The 19,740-nt window shown below is 45.2% G+C and overlaps 1 protein-coding gene across 4 annotated transcripts in view; it reads right to left on the reverse strand.

Annotated features, from left to right (window-relative positions):
- AGPS (alkylglycerone phosphate synthase) overlaps window positions 1–19,740 on the reverse strand; it is a 131,003-nt gene that overhangs the window by 18,253 nt on the left and 93,010 nt on the right. For 2 of the 4 annotated variants that reach the window (XM_054043859.1, XM_054043860.1), the window contains exons 16-18: window positions 17,551–17,612; window positions 14,259–14,348; window positions 244–343 (exon numbers count right to left, since the gene is read on the reverse strand). In XM_054043859.1, the coding sequence (XP_053899834.1) occupies window positions 244–343; window positions 14,259–14,348; window positions 17,551–17,612 (252 nt within the window). Of the gene's footprint in view, window positions 1–243; window positions 344–2,421; window positions 3,258–3,381; window positions 3,750–14,258; window positions 14,349–17,550; window positions 17,613–19,740 lie in introns of those variants that run through there. The other 2 variants (XR_008446647.1, XR_008446646.1) reach the window with 2 other exon arrangements.

The raw sequence follows: 19,740 nt of genomic DNA on the forward strand, positions 1-19,740 counted from the left end.
TTTTACTGTTCGAGCAGGAAGATATATTATCTGGTAGTGGAGAATAGAAATACTAATAGATGGGAAGAAAACTCCAAGGCTAGGAAGGCGTCCTGCAAACAGTGCTAAATAAGATCACAGTGCCTCCCTGCATGAGAAGCCAAGGAGCCAATTATCAGAGTCATAATATACTACGTTAAGTCCTGTTAATCATATTGGATTTAGCACTTAAGATGAAAATGAAATTATTCATATGTACATTACCTCAATTTGTTCATAGACATGAATAGGGTCACTAATTCCCCTGTAGTTAAAGGCAAAATAGAAATAGACACATGCACCTGCGTCGTAAGTCTGTGTAACCCTGTTGAAGAAAAAAAATGTGTTAGAAGTAGTACTACACTGTCGTATAAGCTACCCAGCATTTAACACTAGCTGATTCACAATATTACTCTAGATCTCACTAATTCCTATGTTAATTATTGAACAATGCTTTGTCTCATTTTTATATTGAAGAATCTGGATCTATTAAACTACCTTTGCCACCTCTGCCAAACAGATGGATGAGAAGGCATGAGGGAAAAGTTTACACTGTAGTTTTAACCACTATTTCTAATTACATTCAATTTCCTCCACTCCGCCCCCCTCTCCCCCGCCTTTTAAGCCAAAACACCAAAAATTTCTGTTGAGAAATAAAGCCTTTACAATGCTTAATTTTGGCATTTTCACAGCACTTGCAGCAGTTCTTATATAACAATAAGAAGAATTATTCGGTTCCTTGTTGGTGATGGCATTATGTTGGTACACAAGCATCAAATATGGAATGCCAATTTTTGCTTGTAAGCAGAAGACACGAATAAAAATACATGTGGCTAGAAACAAGTTTGTAGCCTGAAGAGTTAGGTTTCATTTCCTTTTCGTCAGGACAGATAACTCTGTGCATCAAATAGCAACTGAAATTCATCTAGTGACCTTAGCATTTATGCACTTAGGAAAAAAATAGTAAGTGGACACTGCTAGATCCAAAATGGACAAAATCTACAGAATCAAGAAGAGCACATACTTTCCACAAAATTGAATGAAGGGCATCACTGAACTATCACATTCTTGGTAACGAATGAATGGTCAAGAAACATGTAGTTTATACCGCATCTCCACTTAACTCATGGTATTCATCTAATATACAAATTAGGAAAGCACTTAAGTAACAAATATGTCAAAGATCAAGGATATGGCTCTGGTTAAGGAGGATTTAACGTCACCTAGGTCAAGAATCTTTAATTGAAAACAAAAGATTCTTAATTAATCAAATTAATCAAAGCCAGATAAAGTTCCAACAAACTATATTATAGCAAGCATGACACGAATGCAGAGGAAATACTACTTAAACCATGAGACATAAATCAAGCACTATGATGGTGTATCTAAAATTGCAAGTGTACATAGTTACATGTGTATTGTTGTGCCATTACCCCCTACCGTCCTGAAGCAGTTCCTGAGGGACAGTCTAGTGTGAGAAAGCTAGCATGCAATGAGGAGTATGGGTATGTACATGCCTCCGCTGTGGCATGGCTTTGTTCCTGTTGTACAGTGCAGCGTGGACGGGGGCAAGGAGCGCATAATAGGTCACAGGTATCTATAGCCCTCCAGGCCCATTTCCACAATGCACTGATCGCTTTGCTGCCTGACCCTTACCCAAAATTATAAAGGGCTCTGACTCGCTGTCGCCAGAGGTACTAGCAACATGCATTGAGCATTTTCAATTCTCCTTTGAACTATACTGATTAGCACCAGTGATCACGGAGCATATTCCAAAATCTGCCACCTGGTCTTGAGAGCACATCTGGGTGCTGAACACTGCGTGTTCAGAGTACACTATCCTCCATGACTTCACAAGTACCAGCAGGAACATTCACCTCTACTGGGAGGTCTCACCAAGGCTGGAGAAGGCAGGCGTTCACTGGACTCCATCCCAGTGCCAGAAGTACATGAAGGACCTCAGGCTCCTATATCAGAGAGTGACCGACTGTTGCTTGGGGAGAGGACCGCATATGCTCTTGCTTTGAGGAACTGGACCAAGTGCTCTCCAGGGCTGCAAGTACTGAGCCAGAATTCAGTCATGAACACTGCCAACCACATTATACAATGGGACACCGATGAGGGGCAGAGCACGGAAGCAGCAGGAACCTCAGAGGAAGCTCCAGAAGACCTAGAGGAAGAGGAGCAAGTCACTCTGCATCTCTACTCAGGTGACTCAGCTACAGAAGCCCACCCTGAAGAGGACCCATGCAAAAGCAGGAACCAGAAACCAAGACTGATGAGTTACAATACATTCTCACTCTGCCCAAAAATATTCCCCCGCTTGCTTCAATACATTCCTGAAACCAGTCCCTCATCACATTCCACCCATGCTCCATTCCAGCATGGTCCCTGAGCAAGACACGGCTGTAAATTATTTTATTGAAATCCCATGAACTACCATAAAGCATTTAGCATAAGCGATAACAGAATACTGATGAGCCATCAATGTGCTTGTGTCTTCCTTCTCTTTACAAATGGGAGCCACATGGAAGGGGGTTGGTGGGGCCACTTAAGTCCAGGAATGGAAAGGGAAAAATGTGTCTGAAGAAAGTCAGAGCAGTCTATTCACTCCATGACCATTTCAAATGTTTTGTACCATTCCCCGTACTCGGCATCTGTCCTGTCCCCACGCTGAGCCATTCTGCAGAAGCGGGGGTGATGAACAACCCACTCTAAGGGCTCCACAAACATCATCCTGTGTCCCTTAGCAGTGGAGAAGAAACTGGCTTGCGGTGTTAATCCAAAAGTTCAGGGAAGAAAATAAAATTTGTGGTGCTACTCAGTTTCCGTCCCTTTCAATGCTGCTTGCTGGACAAGGGGGCCAGAGTTTCTGGCAATGCAAGAGAGGGTTGGGGGGCAGTTGTGATTCTCTGTTCCTCTTCCACGGAAATTCTGTCTGCTAGCTTAGAATAGTTTAGTTAATTTCCTTTCAAAATTGCCATCCAGTCATGTAAGCAAAATTTAGCAAATCTTTTGTATAGCAGAAATTCAAGCGGATTCTTTAACCAGCAGGGCAAATGTGGTTGGTCCATCTTCAAAAGTTAACCAAACCCCTCCACTCAGCAATATGTAGCAGGGTCACCATTAGCAGAAACATCTTTCTGGCACAGGTGGCTGGGTGTCCTCCACAGAGCTGGAAGGCCACTTCTTTTTTCCGTTCATAGCAAAACTGCTGCATTCTCCAAACGATGGCCAGCCTTTAAAGAAGAAAAAGGTGACTGGTAATGTTACCTTTAAAGGAACCAAACCCTACCACAGGTGGTCCATTGAGGCATTGCACACATTAAAACATTTTTAATAAAAGTAATGCAAGTATCTTACCATTTGTATCCTCAGCTCTCTCCTCATGGGCAGCAAAAGCAGTCTGAAGGAAGGAGTCTAAGCATTCCTGGGATGCTAAAAAGTATCAATATTGGGGCCTTCAGCAGCATGGTTACTTTGTGCATGGGGATTTCTTAGGTTTCTTCAAAGAAGAAATGAAATATTATGCTGCCTTGTGTTTGACTTGGCAGGACATTCCGATGCTGACAGGGAACCCATTCAGCCAGGAGAGGAACCACAGAGACAGCAGAAGATGACACTGAAGGACTCTGGAGGACCTGCTTGTTGGGACAGACAGAAGGAATCAAGAGCAGTTGGGCTTCCTTAGGACAAGGGAGGACTGGACTCTGAGGCAGGATGAGCCATTCCTGCAAACGGACAGACAACACAGGCAATGGAAGCATGCAAAAAGGGAAGGGGATCATGCACTCACCTAGTCCAAATGGTGGCAGAATGTTTTCAGAGCCTGCCCTGTGCTATTCCTCTTCCAGAGCAGGCACCTCCCCACCCCACACTATTCTTCCTCCGGCTGCTGCAGCCATGGATCCCCTCCACTGCTCCCCACTGATAGGGAGGAATATGCTCAACTCCAGGAACAACATGCTTTGCCGACACCACTTGCAGAGGAACCCTCCCAGAGCATGGAGAACGGAGAGGAGCCTCATCCTGTCCCTGTAGCCCAGCTTGAGCTCAACTCCCACACCCCATGCAGAAGACATCCCGTTTGTCCCCCTGCACAATAATCTGCAGCCATTCCCTCTCTCAGGGAGAGGGAATGGAGAGAAGACATTTCCACAGACATTAATGTTTGCCCATTTCCCTGGTGGGAATTCTTTTTGTTCAGTTTTTCCTGTTAAAAAAGTTTTAGATCCTATGTTCAATATATGTAAATAAAAGTTACTGTGCATTTCACTTGTGTGTGCACTTTGTTTCCGGAGTATGATTAATGTGATACTCCCTAGAGGTTCGGGATGGGGTGGCAAAAGTCTGGTGCCATGGAAATGCAAACAATTTTATCTGTCCCATAAACCCATTCCTCCCCTGCCTATGAATTTGCCGATTTTTTAAAAAGGGGGTTCTTGACAATGAAGTAAACCGTGACATAACTGTTGCCATCCAAAGAAAAACAGAGCAGAATTTCACTGAAATATCTTTATGACTTTTTTAATAAGTGACAATACAGAGGAAAGAAACAAAAGTAAAACAACACTGAAGATATCGGACACTGAGGGTGCTTTTATCACCCCCACTCCACCCGACCATTACCATTGGCAACCATGGGAGTGCTCATGCATAGCACTTGATAAGTGCTATGAGCAACCCTGCCAGAAAACATTGAGGAAGGAATGTGTAAATTCCCTCCCAAAACTTTAGATTTTTTAAAAATTACTTTAACAATGCCTAAATGGGGTCAAGTTGCCTGTACAATCTTGGGGAAGTAGTTCTGTCCTGTGCACACTTGCTGTGGAAGTATTCCCCTTTAACCTCACATGAACTATACAAAGCACTGCACGCCACTATAATCTGATTTGCATTAACCACATTGCCATCCAGATGGGACAGAAGCATCATCAATGGGATTTCAGACACCCAAAGGCACAGTAAACCACCATTATGTAGCTACTAGGTCTGTAGTTGAATTTCCTTTTACTTGGGTTGGCAAGGTTGGGGTAAGGCTTCATGAACTCTGGCAGGAGAGAACATGCAGGGTCCCCGCCACAGCTGTGTCATCTTGGGGGAATAAAGTCCCTTCTTCCACCCACCAACCTCCAACTTCTTGAGCACCCTGGCATCGCGAACCAACCCCTGTGGACCACTAAGCCCTGAAGAACCAGTGAAATGGTAACCTTTGCAGTTCATCTATTCATTGGCCCCTTTCGGTGGGCTAAGTATAGGGATGTGTGTTCCGTTGATGGCTCCAGCATAGTTCAGAAAACCCATCCTCTGAAATTCTGCTATCATTTCAGGGACTTCGGTTATGGCAACCACCTGTTGGTAGATTTCAGTATCGATATCCTCACAAATCTGTACAACCACCGCCCTGACAGTTGGCTTCCCAACCCTGAGCTGGTTTGCAACTGAGAGGCAGCTATTGGAAGTTTGCAGCTTCCACTTCTGTATCAGTATGGGTTTCTGAAAATGAGTGGGACAGCACTGGAGGGCTGGTGCAAGCTCTTTGCACAACTGGATTAAGGTCTGTTTCCTCATTCCAAAATTCTGCAACTATGGTTGTCATCCCAGGTTTCCAAGATGATTTTCCAGGACAAGAAGCAGTAGTCCACCCTGGACATATGGTTGTGGTCCTGGCATCCAAAACAGATGTTCCATGGGATCCAAGTGGATTTTCATTCCCCCTCTGGGTCAGCCATTTTCACCATCTGAAATCTCTCCACACCAATTCCATCCAGTATCTGGTATTGCGCTGCACGAACATTTGTCCAGCAAGCTATAGCAAGAACAGATCATCCTCATTATGGATGTGCTTCATGTCTCCAATGCAGTTTGGCAGAAGGGAGAGCTGACATGGAGCTGACATCGTCAAACGTGTGAAGGCAGCGTACAGTTCCAGCAACATGCAACAAGGCACTTTCTAGAGTGTCTCTTGTGATGCACAAGATTCTGGGATATTGCTCCAAAATGTCATATACCACTAATGTCACGTACCAAAAAGGTGCAGTGTGGATGAAGGACTATGCCAGTGCACAGCATATAGCCATGTTCAGCACAGCATATGTGAACACTCAGTGCAGGTATGGGGTACACACTAGCAGTTCATGGACAAGTAACTGTGTACACTCGCAAGTGCTGACATAGACTAAATGTTTAATGTTGGACAAAGAAGGTCATGGTCTCAGCCCCAAGGAGGTCATAGTCTAAACTGGACAATACAATTAAGAGTCATTAATGACAGGAATTGGAAGGTCCACTCTCCAAGTGCTGCAGATGTATAACTAAGCTTCTCTGACGGGTTATCGCCGTAGATGCTTTGTAAAAGGATTGTATTATGGAGGGATCTGCATGAAAAGATACTGAATGGTATCCTAGGAGAGGCATACTGCTCCAAGCATAATGGCACTGGAAAAGTAGGGTAACAATGCTTGGAGGAACGTTTGGCCAGATAAGGAAGAAATGAGAAAGATGTAGGTGGGAACCAAGCACATCAATAAAGCTTCTCTCTAACTAGAATATTATGCCCCTCCCCCCCCCCCCACGGCATACCTATGAAAAGATGCAAAGACAATTAACTACACCGCTACCTCGATATAATGCGACCCAATAGAACACGAATTTGGATATAATGCAGCAAAGCAGTGCTCCGGGGGCATGGGGCTGCGCACTCCGGTGGATCAAAGCAAGTTCAATATAACGCGGTGTCACCTATAACTCGGTAAGATTTTTTGGCTCCCGAGAACAGCGTTATATCGAGGTAGAGGCGTAGTTTCTCAACTTATTTTCCCAAAGGTCATCATATCTCATGAACACTGGGCCCATCCCAAGAGTGATGGAATGTAATTAACTTATTATCTAGTTACTGAAATTAGGGTTGTAAGAATACAGTAAAAACAGATTCCTGTATGTGTAATTCACAAGGTGCACAAAAGAGGGGCTATAAAAAGCAAGATTTTCCTCAGTTTTTTATAAACATCCACTTACAGGTAAATACTGGAGGCTGTCTTAACTGAGAACATTTACAGAAAAATCACCTGTGCTAACAGAAGGTCAGTGGAATCAACATTAGTACCTTTGGGTACCCTACTGAAGACAATACTCCCACAGACAAACCCATTTTAATTAGCTCTGTTGAAAGTTTAATAAAAATGGTTGAAAAAACAGGTCTAACCACGGGAGCATTGCATTCCTTTGTCATATTCCATGGAGAATTAACAGTTATGAATTGTCCATGGTAACTATAGAGAGATGGTTGATATGGCTATCAGAGTGCTACACAACATAGCCCTTTATTTCTAGCCCCTTGATATTCTCAGGTTACTAACATTTTAGACATGATAGAACAGTAATGACCGGCATAAAATACTGCTAACACTAAGCGTAGGCTGCATCACTTGCAGTTATTGACTTTAAAAATATAATCTGTTTTACGTCACTTCATTAAAACCAGTTGAGACAAAGGATTTAGCCGAACAGTTCGAGTTAACATTTCCCCTTAGAAAAAATGTTTCTCAGTTTTAAATACCTATTTTCGTAGCTTGCTATAATTTTGAATTTTAATTCAATGAACAAGAAGTTAATTTACATTTGTTTTCTCACACTATTTAAATTCTTTTCTTACAACTAGTCTTAAAAATTTTGACCTGTCTTCTACTCATTCTTCATGTCAACCAATCCTATGACTGTTAGAGAGTTTAAGGACTCAAATCTATCTTGTTATACTTAGCTGCCTAGTGGATATACAGAAAATAAATGTCAGAATACTAACCAAGTGCCACTATAAACTCTTGAAGTGATAAAAACGGTTACTCACCTTCGTAATTGTTGTTCTTCGAGATGTGTTGCTCATATCCATTCCAATTAGGTGTGCGCGTGCTGCGTGCACGATCGGAGAAATTTTCTACCCTAGCAACATGCGGTGGGTCGGCTGTGGAGCCCCCTGGAGTGGCGCCTTCATGGCGCTGGATATATACCCCAGCCGACCCAGCACCCCCTCAGTTCCTTCTTGCCGGCTACTCCGACAGAGGGGAAGGGGGGCGGGTTTGGAATGGATATGAGCAACACATCTCAAAGAACAACAGTTACAAAGGTATCTGTTTTTTCTTCTTCGAGTGCTTGCTCATATCGATTCCAATTAGGTGACTACCAAGCCTTACCTAGGCGGTGGGGTCGGAGAGAGACATCGCTGTGTGTAAAACCGCTAATCCGAATGCAGCGTCGTCTCTGGACTGCTGTACTAGCGCATACTGAGCGGCGAAGGTGTGTACCGATGACCAAACCGCCGCTCTACAAATATCCTGGATCGGGACATGAGCCAGGAAGGCAGTCGAGGAGGCTTGGGCCCTCGTGGAGTGGGCGGTGAGGTGTGGTGTCGGGACACCGGCCAGGTCGTAGCAGGCACGAATGCAGGACGTAATCCAAGAGGAGAGACATTGTGAGGAGACCGGTAAGCCTTTCATCTGGTCGGCCACTGCAACGAAGAGTTGTGTTGACTTCCTAAACGGCTTTGTACGCTCAACATAGAAAGCCAGGGCTCTGCGTACGTCCAAGGAGTGCATACGCTGGTCTTGATGGGTAGCGTGTGGCTTAGGATGGAAGACCGGGAGAAATATATCCTGGTTCACATGAAAAGGTGAAACTACCTTGGGAAGAAAGGCAGGGTGGGGGCAAAGCTGCACCTTGTCTTTATGGAAAACTGTATATGGAGGCTCAGACCTAAGGGCCCTGATTTCAGAAACACGTCGTGCTGAAGTGATGGCTATAAGGAAGACTGTCTTCCAAGATAGGTACATGAGTGAGCAGGTAGCCAATGGCTCGAACAGGGGCCCTGTGAGCTTGGAGAGAACCAGGTTGAGATCCCACACCGGAACGGGTTGGTGTTGCTGTGGGTACAGTCGCTCTAAGCCCATGAGGAATCTAATGACCATTGGGTTAGAGAAGACCGAGGAAGCAGGTCCTCCTGGGTGGAACGCCAGTATGGCGGCCAGGTGAACCCTGATTGAAGATATCGCCAAGCCCTGCTGTTTCAGGGATAGGGGGATAGACGCCTGCAAGGGGGGCGTGGCTCGCTGCTCACACCAACAGGAGAAACGCTTCCATTTGGCTAAGTAGGTGGTCCGTGTAGAGGGCTTTCTACTTCCCAGCAGAATCTGTTGCACGGAATGCGAGCATTGCAGCTCTGTCCGATTCAGCCATGGAGCATCCATGCCGTGAGGTGGAGCGACTGCAGGTTGGGGTGACAGAGTCGGCGGTGGTCCTGAGAGATCAGATCTGGGCACAGAGGAAGCGTGATCGGTGTTTGAACCGATAGCTCCAGAAGCGTGGTGTACTAGTGCTGTCTTGGCCACGCTGGAGCGACTAGAATCATACGTGCCTGATCTCTGCATAGCTTGAGCAGTACCCTGTGGACCAGTGGGAATGGAGGAAAAGCGTAGAACAGCTGGTCCTTCCATGTTAGAAGGAAAGCGTCCGACAGGGAGCCCGGAGATCGCCCTTGTAGGGAGCAGAACGCGTGGCACTTCCTGTTGGCTCGAGATGCAAACAGGTCGACCTGGGGAAATCCCCACCTCTGGAAGACGGAATAGATGATGTCTGGATGAAGCGACCACTCGTGCGTCTGGAAGGACCTGCTGAGATGATCTGCTAGCGTGTTCTGGACTCCAGGGAGGAACGATGCCGTGAGATATATCGAGTGGACAATGCAGAACTCTCACAGGCAGATAACCTCTAGGCATAGGAGAGACGATCGGGCTCCTCCTTGCTTGTTGATGTAGAACATGGCCGTGGTGTTGTCGGTGAGGACTGACACGCAACGGCCATGGAGGAGACCGAGAAATGCCTGATAGGCTAGGTGCACCGCCATCAGCTCTCGAACATTGATGTGCAGAGCTAGTTGGGATGCGGTCCACAGGCCCTGGGTATGGTGCTCCCCGAGGTGAGCGCCCCAACCTAGAGATGAAGCGTCGGTGACCAGGTGCAGGGAGGGCTGTGGGGCATGAAACGGCACTCCTGCGCAAACCTCCTTGTGGTCCAACCACCAGGTGAGAGAGGTCAAGACCGGGTTTGGAACCGTGACCACCATGTTCAAGTTGTCCCGATAAGAACGGTACACCGATGATACCCAGGCCTGAAGTGGGCGAAGCCAAAGTCTGGCATGCCTGGTTACGTAAGTACAAGAGGCCATGTGACCCAACAGGCCAAAGCACGTCCTTATTGTGGTAATCGGGAAGGCCTGGAGCCCTCGAATGATGCTTGTGATGGTGTGAAACCAATTGTCTGGTAGAAGAGCTCAGGCGAGTCTGGAGTCTAGGACTGCCCCGATAAACTCTATTCTCTGGGTTGGCTCCAGAGTGTACTTCTCCTTGTTGAGTAGGATGCCTAACTCGTGGAACGTTTGTAGTATTATCTGGACGTAGGCTTGAACTTGCTCCCTAGTGCGGCCGCGCACCAGCCAATCGTCTAGATACGGGAACACCAGTATCTTTTGCTGACGAAGGTATGCTGCAACAACAGCCATACATTTTGTGAACACTCTCGGAGCGGCGGACAAGCCGAAGGGAAGGACGGCAAATTGGTAGTGCACCCTGTTTACTACAAATCGAAGGAAGCGCCTGTGTGGGGGGTAGATTGCTATGTGAAAATATGCATCCTTCATGTCGAGGGCGGCGAACCAGTCTCCAGGATCCAGGGAAAGGATGATGGTCCCCAAGGAGACCATGCGTAACTTCAACTTTACTATGAATTTGTTGAGTCCGCGTAAGTCTAAAATGGGTCGCAGACCCCCTTTTGACTTGGGGATCAGGAAGTAGCGGGAATAACCCCCCCTGCCCCTTAACTCTGGTGGCACCTCCTCTATGGCTCCCATAGAGAGGAGGCCAAAAACCTCCTGTATAAGGAGATGCTCGAGAGAAGGGTCCCTGAAGAGGGATGGGGGGGGGGTGGGTGGGAGGGGTGGGAATGAAAAAAACTGTAGAGCGTATCCCCTCTCCACCATGCGAAGGGCCCAACGGTCTGATGTTATGAGGGACCAAGCACGGTGGAAACGGGAGAGGCGATCCCGAAAGGAAAGAGATGGATCCTGGGTAGTGGCTGGGGCGCTGTCCTCGAGCGCACCTTCAAAAGTTTTGTCTAGGACCTGAAGGTGGCCTAGGTGGGCCCTGGTTCTGACTGGGTTGAGGGGCGGTCGACCTTCGCCTACCACCTCGTCCCCACCTTCTGGCGAAGTCCTGTCTCGGACGAGGCAGGGGAGGGTAGAACCTTTGAGGCTGGGGCCTAAAGGGTCTGCGCTGGGGCCCTGGGACATGCATCCCCAGGGAGCGCATGATGGTTCTCGAGTCCTTGAGGCCCTGTAATCGAGAATCCGTCTTCTCCGAGAACAACCCCTGGCCCTCGAAAGGTAAATCCTGCAGGGTCTGCTGCAGTTCTGGCGGCAAGCCCAAAACCTGGAGCCAGGAGACGCATCGCATGGCGATGCCCGATGCTAGCGTCCTGGCGGCAGAGTCCGCTATGTCCAAGGAGGCTTGTAAGGAGGTGCTAGCCACCTTCTTACCCTCCTCCACTAAGGCCCCCGAACTCCTCCCTTGAGTCCTGGGGAACCAACTCTTTGAATTTACCCATGGAGTTCCATGAGTTGTAACTGTAGCGGCTCAAGAGCGCCTGTTGGTTCGCGGCTCTGAGCTGCAGACCCCCCGCCGAGTACACCTTACGCCCGAACAAATCGAAGCGCTTAGCGTCCTTCAATTTGGGCGCTGCCGCCTGCTGGCCATGATGCTCTCTTGCGTTCACCGAAGACACAACCAGTGAGCACGGTGGAGGATGGGTATATAAGTACTCAGTCCTTGAAGAGGACGAAGTACTTCCTCTCTACCCCTCTGGCTGTGGGTGGAACGGAGGCAGGGGTTTGCCATATGGTAGTGGCATTAGCCTGAATCGTCCGAATCAGTGGTAATGCCACCCGGGATGGGGCATCAGCCGACAGGATGCTCACCACCGGGTCCTGCACCTCTACTATCTCCTCTGCCTGGAGGTCCATATTACGCGCCACCCTACGTAATAGGTCCTGGTGGGCACAAAGATCTATTGGGGGCGGGCCCGAGGCTGTTGTGCCCGCCACCGCCTCATCCAGGGAAGATGAGGAGGATGCCTCCGGGGGCAAGGGGTCCAAAGAGGGGTCCTGTTCTAAGGGTCCCTGAAGCAGAGGATCCCCTGCCCCAGGGTCCATGGCCTGAGGTGGTGTAGGCACGGGAGCCTCCATGCCCCCTGGTGGGGGGCAGGAGATGGTGGCCTCCGGGACTCTGGGTTCAGAGCGTGCCGAGTGAGAGGCTGATGGTGGAGCCCCTTGCGCCTGGTGATATGCCCACAGGGTCCAGAAAGACCAATGCGTAGGGTCCTGCGCAGGGTCCTCTGTCCCCTCCTGCCAGTGACCCAAGTCAGTGGCAGCCTGACCCTGAGGAGGGTATGCTGATCGCGAAGCCCCGGAGGAGCGAGACGCTGATCTCGAAGGCCAAGGCAGTGCCGAACGCGGCTGAATGGGCTCAGTGTGATATGGTGCCAATCGGTGCTGGTCCGTAGGCGATCGGTCCCTGCGCGGTGCTGGTGAGTGGTACCGTGATCTGGATCGGTACCACTGGCCATGTCGGTGCCGAGACACGGATCTGGACCGAGACGAGGACGACCGCCTGTAGACATGGTACTGGGAGCGGTCCCTCGAACTGGAGCGGTGCTCGTACCGGTGCCGAGAACTAAGTCGTGACTCTGATCGGTACCAATGATCCTGACGGTGCCGAGACGTAGATCGGTGCCGTGAAGAGGACCTAGGCCGCGAATACGACTGGTGCCGGGGTGAAAGTCGGCGCCGGGACTGCGAGCAGCATCGGGACCTGCTCCGAGACCTGGAGCGGTGCCGCGAGTCCACGCTCGGAGACAGCGGGCGTACCAGGGCAGGCTTGCCCCTGGATTGCACTGTGCAAGGAGCGGGCGGTGCTGCGGGTTGAGATGGCGCAGGCTCCGTGAGCGCGATAAGGTCTTTTGCCGTCGCAAAGGTCTCCAGAGTCGACGGGAGACAGGGCTCCACCACTGATCGAGGTGGTGAGCCAGTCCGCACCGGACTCAACGTCCCTGGTACCGGAGTCAACGGTGTAGCCGATATCTGCGACTTCTGGCACTCTAAAGTCGGACGTGGCTCTACCACTGGTACCGGGGGAGCCGGCGTCTGCAGGACAGCAGTCCCCTGCGTCTTACGGGATTTCTTATGCCCCGGAGACAGGGAACAGCGCCGGGGCCCTTGTGGCGGCCATGGTGCCGAAGGAGGCCGGTGCCGTGAGGCCTTATCTGCGTCTGCTCGCGGTGTAGTACCAGTCGGTGCCGCAGGGGTGCTGTGCACCGAGGCGCTCGGTACCGGAACTTGGCGCGCCGAGGGAGGATCTGGGCTAAGTGCTGCCTCCATGAGGAGCTGCCTAAGCCTAAAGTCCCGCTCCTTTTTGGTCCTTGGTCTGAAAGCCTCACAGTTCTTGCACTTCTCTGTCTGGTGGGACTCTCCTAGACACTTCAGACATGAGTCGTGCGGATCTCCCGTTGGCATAGGCTTAGCACAGGACGCGCACGGCTTAAAGCCAGGAGCCTTGGGCAAGAGCCTGGCTATGCACCGGGGGGAAAAGGGGGAGAAGAAGCCCCCTTAACCCCCGCTAACTATTTACAACTATTTAACAATGAACAGGAATAACTATCTAAAGACTATACAACAACTATAACTACAACTATCTACAAGAATTGACAGGATAAGCTAGGGAGAGTGGAGAACAGCTATGCCGCGCTCCACAGTTCCAATGACCGTCAGGGGCGGTAAGAAGGAACTGAGGGGGCGCTGGGTCGGCTGGGGTATATATCTAGCGCCATGAAGGCGCCACTCCAGGGGGCTCCACAGCCGACCCACCGGGTGTTGCTAGGGTAGAAAATTTCTCCGACGATCGTGCACGCAGCACGCACACACCTAATTGGAATCGATATGAGCAAGCACTCGAAGAAGAACTAGTGAATAGGTTAGAGAGCAAGATCATTAGTGGATGCACTTTAAACTGTGCCACTTGGCTAAACTAGTAGTAGGTTAAGTTATTATCTATTGTGTATGGAAGTAAGTAGTAGTAAAATTTACTTTAGCTGCTGAAAAACACATCCCAGAACTATGAAAACAAAGTTGATGTGCGTCTCACCTGCAGGTGGAAAATGGAGCAAACTGGACACCTTTTTCTTTGCATTCTCTCACTATTCTTTCCTTTACATTCCTGCAGAGGTCTATAACCCTGTAACAGAATATATAGTTTAAAAAAATAAAACCAATTAAAAAAATTTCCTATGCAGTATTCTATACACTAATTTGTCTTCAACTAGCAATATTCCTTTTTTATTACATTTATGGCTCTAGTTTAAAACTCGCATAAAACTACAATGATCTTCTTCACTAGTCCAAAACAATACACTTTAATAATTACAGTTTAGGTTTGGTTTCATTTAAATAAAAAGCGTAAGAAAAAAAATGCCCATCAGACCTCTATAAAAATAATGCTATTCCTCTTCTGGGCATCTATTGGGTGACGAGTTTATAATTTTGATTGTACATGCTAGCTCCTGAGACTCTGTATTGTTTTTTTCAGAGGGCATGTAAGAGGGCTGTACTATCAATGAAGAGGAATGTGTTGGATATTTTCTTCTGAGCTGCAGTGGGACAAAAGTGTTTGGCACGGTAGCTTAGAAAACAATTCAAAATAGAAGCATGTACACTAAAAGCATGTACACTATGCAATACTATAGCCTTTTGATATGTTGCAAGGCTGAGAAAGAAGGGATTCCTCCAGATGTTGAAGATGTGTATTAATTTACCAGCTAGAATCTTATTAAAATTATAATTTGGCACTAAACTATTAAAATAAGTCATAAAACCAGTGATATTTAAATTTTACTTAATTTTATTATTGCATTTCTCTGGGACTGATCCAGGTGCATTCAAAACTTTGAAACACAATTTGAAAGGTGGGTTTTTTCATTTAATTTAAATCACTCCAGGTAGGCTCTCTCTCACAGAACTAGAGAGATGCTATTTAACAATTGTTTAATTTAGAAGTTTTATACAGATCTGTATTTGGAAAAAAATATTTGGATTTGGAGGGAGGAATGTTTGAAATTAAAATTTTGCTCAAAATGTCTTCTATCAGCTAATCTACAGTGTGACCCTGGTAGAGACTCTGAAGGAAGGTACAGGTCCCAATGCCAAAACTGGAAATAAGGAGTTAGTAAGTGAGCAGAATGAGTGAAAAATAGGTTTGAATCAACAGATGTAAAAACCTGTTCACTCTGCTCTGCTCACAAAACTATAGAGGGGAAAATGAGAAAATTAATTCAGTGACTGGATACTTTGACACTAGCTGAAAATTAAATTTCTGTAAGGGAGATATAAATAACTAACTTTCAGTTTTAAAATCCTTCATGCCACCCACACATTTTAGAGAAGGAAACAGCAGCCCCTAAAACAAGGACTGAAACAGGGTTATACCAGCTGCTAAATCCAAGAACCGGGATGCTGGGTTTGTTGGGATTCTGAACATACACAAGTCATTTCAAACCTAATTTCCTATCAACTCTATAATCATAAGCTATCAGGGGACCAAAACTGATAAGAATCTGTTTAATGTGTGGGGTAAACAGGAATTAAAAAAATAAAATAAAACGTACAGAGCAAATAGGTCAAATTCTGGAGCTCTCAAATGCTATGTAACCTATTTAAATATGTTTAGGCCTTGATTCTCAGCTGTGGCTGAGAGCTTAGGTGAAGCTTAGAATAGAGAGATAATACTGCGGGCATCTGCACTGAGCTAGACCCCCATGTAAATGTAATTTGAATCAGCTGCCCAAGGGTATATCCGGCAGCCAAGGATCAGCAGGATCTAAGGACATCCTAGCCATGCTCCCTGGTTGGGCTGTAGGGAAGGGTGGTTTCCCCTGGGCTGGGAAACTCCAGCTAGTCAAACTGGCTTCAAAGCCATTTTGTGTTGCCTCATTGCAGGGGAAAAGCTGGTATATAAACCTTAAGTCACATGATTGTTTAAGGTTAGGTAATACAAAATGAAGCCTACTTCCTTCCCCTGCTGGCTAGCTCACTTCTCTGAAAGCATCTTACTCACAATTCTTACTCTTACTCAAGCAAGGAGCATCTGCCTGCCACAGAGTGGCTGAGATAGCAGTTTTTCATGCTGGTTTTAAAATGCAGGACATGTCCTCTCCAAATCTGGCCTACCACCAGATATGCTGGCACTTTTCCACCACTCCCACCAAAGGGATCCATGCAGAGAGCAAGGTTTCATGATGCCTTAGATCAACATATCTCGTGTGCTCCTATGGGAGCAGAGAAGAGGCATATACAAGGATGGCTATTCGAAGAGAACCAATAGAGAAGTCAGGCAGCCGAAAAAGAGTAAGCTACCACTGTGCTCATCAACTTCAGCCCCCGCTAAGAATTGCTTCTGCAGTAAAAGCAGATGCACAGCTGGTACCGTTGTACTGTACCATACCACAGCCCCAGAAGAGATCTTACATCCACAGGAAGGGAGCTCACCCAACAAGTTGGGAAACATTTAACTCCTTCAGGAATTCTTCACAACACTACATAGTTTTAATAATTGAAACTGTAAAATCATCAAGTGTTATCAGCTCATTCACTCAACCTCTTAAGAATGGCCCTGCTACTGATTCCTGTGGCACCTCAAATTAACTTTTCTGCATAAAAAACTGTCCATTTATGTTCATTCTTTATCTTTTAAGGATTGGTTTTTAGATCCATAATGGGACTTTCCTTTCACAAAAGCCTAAATTTACTTGTTAATCAGAGGCAGAAAATACTTAACACAAAATTTTCCAAAGGTCTGCAAAAGATTACATCTACCAGTTTTCTATTTTACAGTCTACTTTGATACATCTGTTATCTATTTTGATTTAAGAATGAACTTCAAAAGAAGAAAGTCTCTTATGTTTGATTTTTCAAAGAACAGAATTGTCACCTTGCAGACCCACAATAAAAAAAAGTTACAATCCTAAGCAAGCAACATAGGCATATTGTAAAATATTTATTGTGCATGGAATGGTTATGTATATGAAGTTTGCAAGAGAATATGGCTCTGGTTCTACATTTTACTTTTAACGTTTCATTAATTTTTCAAGCCCAGTGCCACTTCTAATTCAATAATACCAAAAGGGACTACACTTCTGACCACAGAAGTCATAGTTCATGCTTTACAATGGCTCAGAAGTACACAAGCTCACATTAACATAGCTTGGAGTGTCTTCGTGCTTAACTGTTTATTCTTTACATTTTATGTATACACACTTTCAAATTCCTATCAATGTCTAAAACCAAAGAAAAAAATTCTCAAAACCAAACTGAATAAATATCCATTACAAGATAACGAAGTTTTAATAGAAGTTTTGAACAAAAGAATACTACAATTATTTTACCTATCCCAGGGAACAGAAGTCTCAAATGATTCTCCTATTACATAGTAATCCAGGCCCAGGTCCTATTAAAAGCACAAAAAGAAAGGAAAGGACCAGTGAATTAGTGTCCTAATGTACATCTTTAGCTTCAGGATTCCAATTTACTTTAGGCAGCTACTAGACAGAGAATCATTACGTTGTATAATTTTTACATAGAAGACAGATTTGGCAGTCTACACTTATAAGATTTACATATCTCAAAAATCAACGAATATCTATACTGGGACCAAAACTAAGTTTTAAATATTAGGAACAATGCTGAAAGGAACTGGGATGCAGAGCTTTTCATTTTTAGACAAATAGTACAAGTCTGACCCTAACTGGTAGCTACCAAACACTGTTACCACTGATTCATGTTTAATAATCTATGTTAAACAACCTGGGGGTATTGCTCCTGTCTCTTAGTGAACAAGTATTTATATCACAAAAACAAAAACCGCCACTATACACAAAAGCACACTTCTTGGTTTTGATAGTGAAACTATCACACAAATAAATGCATTAGTTTCCTAAAAATGACACCATAAAGAAAAAGCAGTTTACAAACTACAATTTTGCCATAAGCCTGAAATATAAAAAAAGCCCCCAAAATTATATGCTAAGTAAAAAGATAGGCTTTTATGTACTCTTTGGAGAGTAAAATAATGAATTCTGAGATAAAACATCATTGCAAACAAACAAGAAACTTTTCACAGTAATAAACCTAATGGCAAAATAACTGAGAAACAAAGTAAATTACTCGAGTAATTTTAAAAGAATTTGAATCTAAGTGTGTTGAAAGCCATTAGGATATCTGAAAATAAGTTCACTGGTTCTTCAAATCAGATGTACTATACAATTTTGAACAGCCTGCATCTGAGACTTTAAGAGACCACAGGATGTAAAGAAAAAATTTGACTAGAGTATAAAAACATAACCAATACAGAGCACTCACTTACGGAATACAAAAATAAATCTGAATCACGATTCAATGGAAAAAACATGGTTTTATTAAATATCACCTTCCCTTTTTGCCCAAGACAAGAAAGTTAGCGACAAAGTGAATGTAGTGATAAAGCTAAGTGATGTTACCATAGAATCAGACTAACAAACAGTTGGACAACAATTGTCAAGGAAACAGTATTCATTGTTAGACTCAAATCAATATAAGTTTAGAGAAATCAAGTGGGCCAAGTCTAGGAGAGAAGGGCCTAGAAGGGAAATTGCCATAAAAATGAGAAAATACTATGGGAGATGAGAAAAAGGGATAGCAATGCCTAGGAGATATACAGTCAGGAAGACTTAGGAGTCATGGTTTAACATGTGGTTTATTGAAGTCCAAAAAGGCAAAAAACAAAAACAAAAATAACTCACCAAACAAATAAGACAACTCCCAACCTGCCAGTTAGTAAAAAGAAATAATTAACTTCAATAATTAAATTTGAAAAGTGGGATCATGATTGAAAGTATTACTGGAGAGAGATATAGAAAGCCAAGAAAAATATTCTCCAATTAGGTCTTTGAAAAAGGAAGACAGACTAGAAGCAAGAACAACTAGATAAAGAACTGGGGAAGACAGAAGCAGCCAAACTGTGACTATTCTAAAAGCTTCAGAATGTGTACCACCACGAAGATATTCACAACAGCTGTCCTGTGGAGGTTAAGAGTTGTTATTGACTGGACAACAAATGTGAGAAGAGGGCTGATTAAGTGCAATTATTCAACACATTATAAACAGAAGAAAGGACAAATGAAAGAATGAACTAAAATGCTGATAAAGTAAAAGTGGACTAAATTCATGTTGATGCAAGTATATATTAACTGTTTGATATAAAGAGCGCACATTTTATATTATGCACACCTATAACAACATTATAAAGGTACTCCTGCTTGCAGAAGGCTTAAGTCTACCATAAAGATTATGGGATACAATATCACAAATGGGAAACAGTGTTACACAGCACAAGTATGTTTGCAATTTTGAAACCATGGTATCATAATGTAGAGGAAAACTCTATTACCAAAATGCTTGTTCAATTTACTAGCCATTTTGTGAAGGCGGCTTAGAGACTGCTCATAATTCTGAATGGAAAACTTGAGAGAGACATATTTGAAACTTAGTTTTTTAAATCTCTGAATCATTGTATTTTAGGCATTTCTACTAGAACTAGG

This window comes from Malaclemys terrapin, chromosome 11 (assembly GCF_027887155.1).
Source record: "Malaclemys terrapin pileata isolate rMalTer1 chromosome 11, rMalTer1.hap1, whole genome shotgun sequence".
Classification (NCBI taxonomy): domain Eukaryota; kingdom Metazoa; phylum Chordata; order Testudines; family Emydidae; genus Malaclemys; species Malaclemys terrapin.